At 51.0% G+C, this 11860-nt stretch overlaps 2 protein-coding genes and 1 long non-coding RNA gene across 10 annotated transcripts in view; 1 reads left to right on the top strand and 2 right to left on the bottom strand.

The window, feature by feature from the left end:
- The window catches only part of LOC134483914 (uncharacterized), an 8658-nt gene extending 5852 nt beyond the window's left edge, over nucleotides 1–2806 (top strand). The window contains exon 2 of the long non-coding RNA XR_010061110.1: nucleotides 1–2806. This exon is cut by the window's left edge and continues 366 nt beyond it. This is a non-coding gene — a long non-coding RNA (uncharacterized LOC134483914).
- Nucleotides 1–4739, bottom strand: part of Spock2 (SPARC/osteonectin, cwcv and kazal like domains proteoglycan 2) — a 26937-nt gene extending 22198 nt beyond the window's left edge. The window contains 1 exon segment of the mRNA NM_001108533.3: nucleotides 4293–4739. Within this exon segment, the coding sequence (NP_001102003.2) occupies nucleotides 4293–4481 (189 nt within the window). The 5' untranslated portion in view covers nucleotides 4482–4739.
- Nucleotides 4740–10805: 6066 nt separating this feature from the next.
- The window catches only part of Ascc1 (activating signal cointegrator 1 complex subunit 1), a 90152-nt gene continuing 89097 nt past the window's right edge, over nucleotides 10806–11860 (bottom strand). For all 8 annotated transcript variants that reach the window (XM_006256404.4, XM_006256405.4, XM_006256407.5 and 5 more), the window contains exon 11: nucleotides 10806–11141. The gene's annotated coding sequence lies outside the window, so the exon portion shown is untranslated. The remainder of the gene's footprint in view (nucleotides 11142–11860) is intronic.

Below are 11860 nucleotides of genomic sequence, written 5' to 3'. Positions count from 1 at the left end.
CAAGCCCACACCCCTCACAGCATGTGCATACGCACTCTCACTGGCTTAGGAGTTGGGAGCAGGAGGGAACGGTCCTCTGGAAACCCCTTTGCTGCTTTCCCATGTTACTGGCCTATTGGCATGCACAAAGACCTGGGACTTGCACACGGTCAGCAGGGAGAAACCCTGACCTGCAGCCTCCAGGATCACCATGAAGCCCGAAGTACGCATACACAGATCCATAGTGGATGCAGGAACTAATCACGCTGCTGTACCATCCTTGACATAAAGGATGAGGAAGGTTGTGGGCCAGCTCTAAAGACACTCCTTTCCGTATGACAAAGGTGGCCTGCAGGGGATGCCTTCCTTCCTTCCTGGGATATGCTTCCTCAGTGCATACTCACGTCAGCCTCCCAATCTGAAGCTGAGGCTCGAAGGGCAGACGTTCTATGCCTGACATCTCATGGGAAGAACCTGAGTACAGGCCAAGCTGTCCCTCCCTGTCCCTCTTTGGTTATTACTAGGCTAGACCAGGCTGCTGAAGACACTGGGTCTTTGTCATCCTTCCAAGGAGATGCTGCCTCTTCTTGAGACAGCCTTGGAAGCTGATAGGACACTAGCCAGGGGACACAGTTGGCCCTTCCTCCCTGATTCAGTAGAGATGAGGAATGCCAGATATCCTGAAAACAAAGCCGGACTACATGACCTGGATTCAAATCCAAGTTCTGGGGCTGGAGGTGCGGCTCAGTTGGTGGGGTGCTTGCCTGGTGTGCACAGAAACCCGAGTTCAGTTCTCAGTGCTGGAGAAACCAGGCACAGTGGTGTGTGCTTGTAAGCCCTCACCTGGGATCCATGAGCTTGTCTCAGAGGAACAAGACAACAATGAAATCCCAGCCCTGCCACTTCCCAGCTGTGGATCCTCCAAATAAACCACTCACACAATGTCTCCGTGCCTTTGACCACACAAGGATCAAGGGACAACTGTCTTGGGTTGTGGAGAGGCGCGAGCGGCAATGCGTGTTTGGAAGGCTCACCGCCATCCCGACTCAGCATGGATTAGCAGCGCGCCTCTGGGTGCCAAGCACTATGCTCACCACTCACAAATATAATTAAAATTTAATGGAAGTGGAGTGCAAAGCGGAGAAGAGCCAAGAAGAGAGAGAACAGTCAGTTCTTCCCAGCCAAGCTCTTTCGAGCCGACCCTAGAGATACAGTGTAATGGCTTTCTCTTCTCAAGTGCTCCTAACCATGAGGCCCTGCGTGCTGCGTTCCAAGACCCACACGCAAGTCTGACCCAGCTCTGCAGGGAGTGAATTCAGATTCGAGAACACAGAAGAGCAGGACTGCCCTGGGCAGAGAACCTGGCCACAGAGCCAGGCTCAGGCCACAACTTCCTAGCTACTCCGTCATGAATCTGCTGCTCTCTGGGAGAAGAGTGGCCGGCGTTAGAAAAGACCCACAGAACCAGGATGTGAGAGCCTGGTGCCCACTGGAGGGGAGGATTACTCTGCTGGCAAAGCCTGCCTCTGATAATCCTGCTGCCCACAGAGAGAATGCTAAGCGGAAGGCCCTTCTCGCCGAGCCAATCCCGTGTCCAAGCAACACCTTAGAGCTTCTCCTACCTTGGACTCTTCTGACAGGATCTCCTCCATCTTCCCTGCTCATCTGTCAACTGTTCAATGACATAGCCCCTCATCCATGTCCCTGATGCCTTGGATCCTGTTCCCAGAGCACAGCCTCTTCCTTGCCCCTCTGTTACCCAGCACACAGGTGGCCCTGTGTCATCTGTGATCACTTATGAACCAAAGTCAAACTCAACCTGGGAGTCCCCTAGGGACTCCTCAAAAACTGTTCCTTTTTCTCTCCCAAAGAGATGTTTTCCTGTTCTTCAGAAGCGCTGACCCGGTGGAGATGGATATAGATACCTGTTCTACAGCGTCTGACTGGAGGCCCCAGCTCTTAGGGTGGGACGGGAAGCAAATGCAGCACAGGCAGGGTCCCTAGGCACAGTCTGTGCACCACACAACTCCACGAGGCACTGTTCTCCCTGTGGCGTGGCTACAATTATGCAAGGTGGTGGCTCTGAGCTAGCAGCCTCCTTTCTGCCTTTCAGGAGAAGCTGCCAACAGATTCCCCAAGGCTGAGCCCCGCACCCCCCCCCACCGCCTTTCTTGTCTCACTTCCATCCCAGACCCCATCCTCCTGCAGCCAGCCCCCCTACTCCTTGGGCTTTAGAGAAAAATCTGAGTTTTCAAAGCACAAATCCCCCCTCTCTGCCACCGTGTTCTCTGTGAATCCTGCAGGGGTTGGTCCTGTGGTTTTAATGCTGGTGCCTTTCTTCTGATGGGGGTGGTGGTGGCACCAATACAGGGAGACAGGTGGGCAGCCCTAAGCCGGGGGTCAAGTCAGTCAAGCATTCATTGGCACCCACTGTGTTGGCTGCTGGAAGCCGGGTCGATGGAGAAGAACCTGTGATTTTTAAGCCCTCACTGGTCTGATGAAGCAGTACTTTTTCCATCTGACCTTCACTAGTCCCAGGCAGATCAGGCAGCCGGGAAGTCAGAGGGAGGCCGGGACCGGTGACACATGGATTCCTTCCGGAAGGATCAGCTTGCTGCTGCCCCCTCATTGCTGGACTGCGGACAGTGGCAGGAGACTGCGCTAATCTGGGCTGGGCCTGCAGGTGCCTGGGGAAGGCCTTTGGTCGGGCAAAGATGGAGAACAAGGGCCCACTATGTGGTCCGGGGGTCTGGATGCCTATGGTGGTTCCTTCCCTTTACTAATGAAATTATGTCACTTGGACTGAAAACAAAACCATCCGAACCTCTGCCTCTTCCCATGGCGTGTCTGGGTGCCTTATGCATGTTTGAAAATAATGTCTAAACAGATATCCCCGACCGGTTTCAAGGCAGAAAAACTGTAAATACCATTTCTTCATCCTCTAACGTGCGTTCACGCGTTTCCCCAGATCCCTGGGTCACTGACCGGGTATCTGTTCTCTCAGTAACGACCTGCAGCTGCCTTATCAGCCGTGCACCTTACGGTATTAAAGCAAGCTCTCTCTTTATTCTGAAACAGGATAAAACTGTTGAATAGAAAAACATCTAAAAAGAACAAAAATCTTGTGGATGCTCGAAGTTTAAGAAGTAAGAACAGTCATGGTGTGACTTGTTCTGTACTAGGTGGGTCAAATCAGAGAGTCTGCGGAATGAGGAGGGCGTCAGCTAGCGCCAGATCGAGGGGCGCTCTACATCTCAGGGCTCACCCTCACCCCATCGCTTTCTGAGGTGCCCAGGGCGCAGCCACGCCCTCCCTTGCTCACCCCTGCCCACGCCACCATCTGCGAGGCGGCCGTGGCTGCCCTGCGGGAGGGAACGCGCCTCCAATTCCCTCCCTGATCTACAGGTGCGGGTAAACAGAGCTGCGGCGCCGGCCGGTCCGCAGCCTCCTCCCCGCCCCCACCCGCAAAGCTTTGCCCAAGGTTAAGTCCGCTTGCCGCGGGCGTCCGCCAGGGACCCCAACCCAGCTCCTGGGGCTCTCGCTTCTGCTTCTCACGCCCACCGGACCAAGGATGGGTCTCCTAGCTCCACCGCCGAGCTTAGTTCAGGAAAACCAACCTCCCTAGCCTGGCTCTGGCTCCGGCATTTTCACTGTGCACCCCCACCCCCAGGCGCCCCATTATGGACACGCCTTCCACAATCTCTTAAGAGGTTGGGGGAACCCTTCCCCAAACTCAAAGCCCTGGCCACCGCTCAGTCCTTGAGCCTTCTGTCCCCTTCTTCCGAAGCCCTAGGTGGGGATGGAGGACAGACACCCTTGCGGCCGCTACCTTCCCTGTCGGCCCCACCCAGATCTGTTCCCTCTGCCAAGACCGGTGTGTGCAGTCTGCAGCATTCACCCGGCAGGGGCCTAGCCCGGGGACCGATGGCAAGGGAGTGGGGGTTGGGGTACAAGCGGGGCCCAGCAGCAGCAGCAGCAGCTCGGGCCCGTGTCCCCACATCCCGCACTCCTGCTCCGCGCCACGCCACCGGGCAGACCCCGTCGCGAGCGTGCGCCCCTAGAGCATGTTCTCGTCTAGGACTCTCCCGGAGGCTGCGGGACTAAAGGTCCCAAAGCCGGTGGCTACGGGAGCACCGGAGGGGTTCGGGCTGGGACTCTCGGTGTTGTTTACTCTTGGCGCAGTTAGCCAGGCAGGCCCAAGAGGCTCCGGCTCCGACACGAGGCGGCGGCTCCCAGCACGCGCAGGGTCTCTGATTCCGGCCTCCCCTCCCGCAACCCGCACCCGGCCCGGCCCTCCGCGCCCTGACGCTCACGTCTCGGAAGCGGTTCCAGTGCTTAATCTTGCCGCTGTACTGCGAGATGGACGACAGCCATTGCTCGTCTTCCATGAAATTGCCGGGGGTCTCGCCCTCCTTGAGCCCCTTGGCGTCGCCTTCAGCCAAAGCGACTACGGCGAGGAGGAGCAGCGGCAGAGCCAGCCGCCCGGATCCCGGAGCGCGCATCGTGGTCTGGGCTTGGACCTGGGGGGCGTCTGGACTTCAGCAGTATTTGAGGTCCTCCCTCCACCGCGCTGCTGGCGAAGCGCTGCGGTCCTCCTCAGCCCTCCTCCTGCTGTCTGACTCCAGTGACTGACGGAGGGTGGGTCGTGGCTGAAATGTGACCTGGTTAGCAGATGCACTTGTCTGAAAAAGCCCAGCGCTGGACGCGGAGAGGGAGAGAGAATCAGAGAGGCTGCGCCAGCGGGGGCTGTGTCTGTAACTGTAGCATCAGCATCACGTTTGACATCATCATACCTGGTTTAAAAAAAAAAAAAAAAGAAGGAGGGGGTAGATTTCAAAGCAGAGCGCTGGATCAGAGCAGCCAAGCTAGCCAAGCCGCAGCGCAGGGCTGCGCAAGTCAGTCCAGCTCTCAAGGAGTTGCAAACCAGGGAAGCAGAACCCTGAGATGTCCCTGCTATCTATCCAAGGGTGGGCAGCAAAGAAGGGCTCCGGGGTCTTTCATAGGACTGAAAGAGGATGAAAACTCTCGGGTTACCAAGCCAGTCCGGCTCAGGTGTCTAAAGGGGAATCTGGCCACAGACAGTTCCTTCTTCCCTAGCCTCCCACCCACTCCCGAGTGGCCTGTGCCACAGCTCTGACAGCTGGCTCCCTGCGAGTTATGGCGCTCCGGTAATGGGTGGCTTCCTTAAGACAAAGGCGGTCTAACAACTGGCTGCCTCTGAACTATTGCTCCCCAGGCCCGCCGCTTTCAACGCATGGCCGGAACACTGAATGGCTGGTAAAACATGGGCAGATGTCCTCCTCCCCAAGCAGACGTTTAGGGGCTGTCACCCTTTTGTTAGCTTTTCCTAGGGCAACCCTAAACATGCGTGTCTAGCCATCTCATCTGCCTTGAGTCTGCAAATCTAAACAGGCCCATCCATTGGCTTGCCACTTTGACTTCATGTTGAGTTTGGTGGGGCACTGGGGAAGGAGCTGAGGCGGGAGGGGCTGTCTCTGTTGGAGGTTGTATAGGTTTCTGTTAGGACGGTGACCCTCGCCACTGCCTGTAGACCTGTGCTGACTTACCAGCTGGGAAGGCTGGCGGCTGGGCACCGACCCAGGATCGGAACAGGAATGGGATTTGCGTTACAAATAAACTGGAGTACAACAGAGCAAAACAAATTAAGCTTTTGGGTTTTTATAAAAGACTTGGCTGCTGTGATGTTAAACAAACAAACAAACAAACAAACAAACAAAGGCAATGAAAGAACACAGTCTTAATCAATAGGAAAAAACACAGGTTGTGAGGGTTACAATCATCTGGAGCCTGGCATGCCTCCCGGGTGTTGTGTGCCTTGGTGGCCCGGCTGGGTGGGGACCCTTGGGAAACACAATAGTTCCCCTTGGTTTTCCTCAGATTTCCTGTGCTGCTGCAAGCCCCAGATACTGAACTCTGTATCTCACAATGGATGCAGAGCCCTCCCAGGAGGTGCAGGGAGCCTCACGGTGGAGCTCAGCTTGTCACAAGGACTGGAGGGGACTGAGAGGATCCCAGTTTCCATACAGAATGGAGTGCTAATGCTACACTACATATCATACAATGGCTGTGACACTTGAGCAGAACTGTTCCAGGCATTGCAAAAACAAAGCAGTTTGTCCCTTGTGTTGGAGAGGTATAATCCACTGTTCTGAAGAGTTACCAAATCTTTTTATCTTTCCCACATCTTTTTCTTTTCTTTTTAAGATTTAATTATTGTGTGCATGTGAATACACTGTCACTCTCTTCAGACACACCAGAAGAGGGCATCTGATCCCATTACAAATGTTTGTGAGCCACCATGTGGTTGCTGGGATTTGAACTCAGGACCTCTGGAAGAGCAATCAGTGCTGTAGTCAGTGTTCTTAACCACTGAGCCATCTCCCCAGGCCTCCCCATCTTCTTAATCCTGGTCTTTTTAGTTCAAAGTGGTCTTCTGTAGCCCAGTCTGGCTTCCAATGTGATATGTAGCTTGAGGGTGACCTTTCGATTTTTTCTCCTGCCTCCAGCTATCAAGTGCCTCCTGAGACATCAAACCCAGGCCTTCATCCAGGTAGATGAGTGCTCTACCCACTGAGCCACATGCCCCTCAATCCTAGTCATAGCTATCCACATGTCTTCAAGGCACTTAGCAGACAGTAGATGCACAAAGGGCTCCAGTGGTCTAGTCACCAGAGCTGCTTAATGCGGAGTATGGAAACTAGCCCAATGCCAGTTCAGGAACTTGCAGCTGCCTTCGGACCCATGAAGGTCAGAACGTTTTCCACACATGGGCAGCTCATTCAAGGAGACCTGCTTCCTGCAGCAGCACAACCCGAGACATTTGCTAGAGCTGAGGAAGAAGCTAGTTAGGGGGAAGAATCCAAATTGGTGAACCTAAGAATTATGCAAAAGAACTCATAACCTGGGGCTGGAGAGATGGCTCAGTGGTTAAGAGCACCAACTGCTCTTCCAGAGGTCCTGAGTTCAAATTCCAGCAACCACATGGTGGCTCACAACCATCTGTAATGGGATCCGATGACCTCTTCTGGTGTGTGTCTGAAGACAGCTACAGTGCACTCATATACAAAATAAATAAATCCTTAAAAAAAAAAAAAGAACTCATAACCTGGTTTATAAAGTAAAATGCTTTTCTTCTAGAGAATTATTGGGAGGTCAGCCTTTCCACACCACAGTCCCCAAATATGAGATACTGCTAAACGTGTTTGTTAAAAAGCATGGATGGGTGTGTCTCTTACATTTTTCTGTTGCATTTAATACTAACAATAGAAAATTGAGAACCTTAATTTTCTAATAGAAATGCCCAATATGTTTCCCATCATTCTCATTTCTAAGATGTTATAAGTTCAAAAAGATAATTGCACAAAGATACTTCAAAATTATCCCTGCCAAGCATATCTAGAAACCAATTCACGCTCATTTGTGACATTTGCGCTTGGTTGTCAACCTGACTACATTTGGAATTGACTAAAACTCCAGTGGCTGGACACACCTGCAAATGGTTTGTTTTTTCCTTAGTTAAGTCATTTGAAGTGGCAAGACCCACCTTCCATCTGGATCTTTTGAGGTGAGAAGACCCACCGCCTTCTGGGCGGCCTCTGTAAAAGACAGGAAGAAGGGAGCTCTTGCTCTCTGCCTGCTCGCCCCTGCTCTCACTGGCAAGTCCATTCCTTCACTGGCGTTTCTTTGGGATTCTGTTGAGTACTGAAGACAGCTGAGACACCCTGCCTCATGGACTGAACTACTGGGCTCTTGGATTTCTCTTTGGTAGACAGCTATTGTTGGGTATAGCTGTAAGTCTGTAAGCCATTCTAATAAACCCCATATAGATTCTATACAAGTGTATGTATATATTCTGTAAATTCTGTTCCTCTAGAGAACCTACTAAAACCATTAACCAATCATCCGCTTGTTAAATTTAAAACTGTACCAACAGCTGGTCCCTGTGTTGTGTGAACCTGTACCCCCAGGATTTGGGAGGGCTGAAACAGAAGGTCATTTCCAGACAGGCAATATAAGACCTGCCTGGGTAACACAGCAAGCACCCACCTCAAACAAAACAAGTATTTACAAAGTACTACTACATGGATATTGAAAGCAAAGAAGCTCCCCATCTATTGAGAGTAACGTGAGTGGATGGGGAGAGCTCATCTGGTTTATGCTCTGGGCTGGGATGGAGGCCAGTGGTAGAGCTCTTGTGTATCACGTGACCTGAGGCTGCAAACCCTTCCCAGCTGATCCTTGTGTCACTGTGACAAACACCTGGGAGCACCTCTGAGAGTTACTGTCTCTGCTGTTGGAGGGTCCCTGCTGCTTTGGCTCCGGGGCAGCGGAGCACATCACAGTGAGAGAGGCAGAGGAGCCTGCTTCCTCAAAGTAGCTGGAAAACAGAGAGCAGAGCCTGGGCACCCCACTGTCTTTTTTAAGGACACCCCCAAGTGCCCTTAGCTCCTTCCGGAAGGACCCACTTCCCAAGGTTCCATTCCCTCCTCATAATGCCACTGGTTTGTGACTAAACTTTTAAACACATAGCCTTGGAGGAGGAGCGTCCAAACCACAGCAGTCTCCTCTGCGCGACCCCATAGGGAAGACAGTACAGCGTTATATGGTTTTTAACCTTCTGGTCTCAGGAGACTTTTACACCAAAGTACTACTGAGGACCCCCAAGAACTTCTGTGTGTGTGTGAAACAGGCACACATTGGCATTTAGTATGCTTGAAAATAAAACTAAGAATTTAAAAATGCACTTATGGGGTTGGGGATTTAGCTCAGTGGTAGAGCGCTTGCCTAGGAAGCGCAAGGCCCTGGGTTCGATCCCCAGCTCCGAAAAAAAGAACCAGGAAAAAAAATAAAAATATACTTATTTAAAAATAATCTCATTTCACATTAATAAAACAATGGTGTATTATATGAGAAACATAAATCCCTCACAATTAGGGGAAAAGGGGGCATTGTTTTTCATTCTTTTCAAATCCCTTTAATGTCTGGTTCAAAGGAAGGCAGGTAGTCTAAGAGCTTCTGCACCCAGCAGCTGACTGTGAGGGCTGCTATAACAAAGTGCCACAGACCCAAGGCCTCTGAACAGTCAGTTTATATTCACAGTTCCTGAGGCTCCAAGTTCAAGATCAAAGCATTCGGGCTTAGTCTCTCTAGAAGTCACTGTTCGTGGCTTCCACAGGGTCTCCCAGGCCCTTCCTTCCTCTGTGTGAATCCTAGTCCTGTCTTTACTTTCCTCTTAAGGACTCCAGGCCAGTGGGGCTTGAGTCCACCCTAATGGCCTCACATGTCACTTAACTGCCTCTTTAAAGGCCCTGTCTCCAAAAACAGCAACATGGAGGTCCGGGCAGGACACAATTCCTAACAGCAGGTAGAAAAGAAAATCACTAGCACGAGTCCAGAAGAACTGAGAACAAAAACGGGTCAGTTAACTTCAATGGGTTCTTCAAGAACCCACAATGCCTTAGCACTTTTATAAAATTAGTCTGGACATCATAAACCCCTCCTAAAAGGTTTTGGGGATCCTGGCAATGCAAAAACTAGACTTTGAGACCAAAGGCTTCAGGCAAAAATTTTAACCTTTTAAAAAAAGATTTATGTATTTCTGAGTGTCTGTGTGCACGTGTCATGTATGCATGTCAGAGTGTGTGTGTGTGTGTGTGTGTGTGTGTGTGTGTGTGTGTGTGTGTGTGTGTGTGTGATGTATGTTGGTGCTCACAGAAGCCAGAAGAGAGCCTCATCGCATCTCCTGGAGCTAGAGTTATAAGCAAGTGTGAGCTACCTGACCAACCTCAGGACCTCTGGAAGAGCAGCAAGCACTCTTAACCACTGAGCCATCTCTAGATTTCTTAATCTTGTTAATCCTCAGGTTAAAAAGTAAGGATGAGGGTGGTGGTGATGATGGTGATGGTGGTGGTGGTGATGGTGATGGTGATGGTGGTGGTGGTGATGGTGATGGTGGTGGTGGTGATGGTGGTAATGACAATGATGATGGTGACAATGATGATGACAATGATGACCATGATGATGACAGCAATGACAACAGTGTCCAGCGCACTACTGGGAAGGCTGAGTCATGTGCAAATACATGACCAGTAGGCGTAGTCTGTTAATATTAGTTACTACTGTTTGTACAAAAAAGAAAATTATTTCTCAAATTTGACCAGGTGTGGTGGACATGCCTTTAATCCCGGCACTGGGGAGGCAGAGTCAGAGTCAAACAGATCTCTGTGAGTTCAAGGCCAGCCTGGTCTACATACCAAGTTCCAAGGCAGCCAACCAGGCTACACAGAGATACTGTCTCAAAAATCAGAAGCAAAAGAAAAGATAAAAATTAAAAAAAAAAAAAGAATCCTAATTCTACTAGCATCTACCAATATACAAACTACTACAAAACACACAAATCCTCATGTACATTTCGTTAGTCATCACGATGTCAATCCTGTCACCTCTGGGAAACCGCCTAACGAAACGGCGCCTCCCTAACCATGAGGTATGTGCTCATGTGTGTAGAGAACAGAAACCCTGTGCTCGGATAACAATTCTGTCAAGAACTGAGAATCTGACATATCACACAGGCGTAAGTCATTAATACCTGACACCCCAAAAAGTTAACAGACAAGGCCACCTGACAGCGGGGAGAGAAGCTCTGGGGAGGAAAGCAGGGTCAAAGTAAAGCCCCGTCCTGTGTAACACCCCAAGGTGAGCTACAAGACCGCCTGCCGTCAGCAGCAAGTGGGAGCCTTTTGGGGAAGCAGGCCCTGATGCACTTACGAGTGATCCTTGGTAAAAGAACAGCACCCAACACACAGTCACCGTTCCCAGGGCACGGCACAGCGGCCTGGGAAGCTCATTTATTTGCAGACGGCCTGTGCTGTGCCATCTCACAGAGAAGCACCACCTCTCCACAGCACCATGATGCACCACAGAGTTCAGGGACAGGCTTCACAGAAAGGAGGGCTGGAGGATGAGGAATGAGGAAAAAGAAGCCAAGGATGAGGGGGAGGATGAGAGCCAGGAGGGAGGAGCACAGGCTGGAGCGTCCTCCTCGTCAGTCAACTGGAGCCTGAAGGAAGGGCCTGCTGCTGTGGTGCTGCCAGGCTCCCGATGGCCAACGCCTCAGTCAGTCCCTGTTCTCCGATGCTCTCCTGGGAAGGAACCAGAGAAGACTGGGATGCAGCAGAACAGGACTCCAACACTGTTACAGCTTGTTTGTTTTAATGTTTGTTTCTCTTTATCTTATGTGTTATGGCTGTTTTGCCTGCATATATATCTGAGCGCTATTTATATCCCTGGTCTGTAGAGGACAGAATTGGATGTTGGATCCCCTGGAACTGGAGTTACAGAATGTTGTGAGCCTCCATGGGCGTGCTGGGAATCGAACCCAGGTGTTCTGGAAGAACAGTATTCTTATTTATACCTTGGGATTCTTTTTTTTTTTTTTTTTTTTTTGGTTCTTTTTTTTTCAGAGCTGGGGACCTAACCCAGGGCCTTGCGCTTCCTAGGCAAGCGCTCTACCACTGAGCTAAATCCCCAACCCCATACCTTAGGATTCTTTTCGGTTTTTGGGAGAGTTCTTGGTCTCATCTATCCCAAACTGGCCTTGAACTCTCTATATAGCCAAAGCTGACCTTAAACTTCTGATCCTCCTGCCTCTGCCTCCTACGTGCTGGGACTACAGGCATCGGCCACCAGATACTACATAAATACATGGTGCTGGGGATCTCACCCATGGTCTCATGTGCAGTATTCATGTACTCTACCAACTGAGATATATCCCCAGCCACCCAAATACTTTTAGGGACTAAACTGAGAATTAAAATGGACAGATCGAGCAATATAAATGTAATCATGACTGCTAAGGACA

The sequence above is a fragment of the Rattus norvegicus genome, chromosome 20, assembly GCF_036323735.1.
Source record: "Rattus norvegicus strain BN/NHsdMcwi chromosome 20, GRCr8, whole genome shotgun sequence".
Classification (NCBI taxonomy): Eukaryota; Metazoa; Chordata; class Mammalia; order Rodentia; family Muridae; genus Rattus; species Rattus norvegicus.
This window is presented reverse-complemented; position numbering and strand designations above follow the sequence as displayed.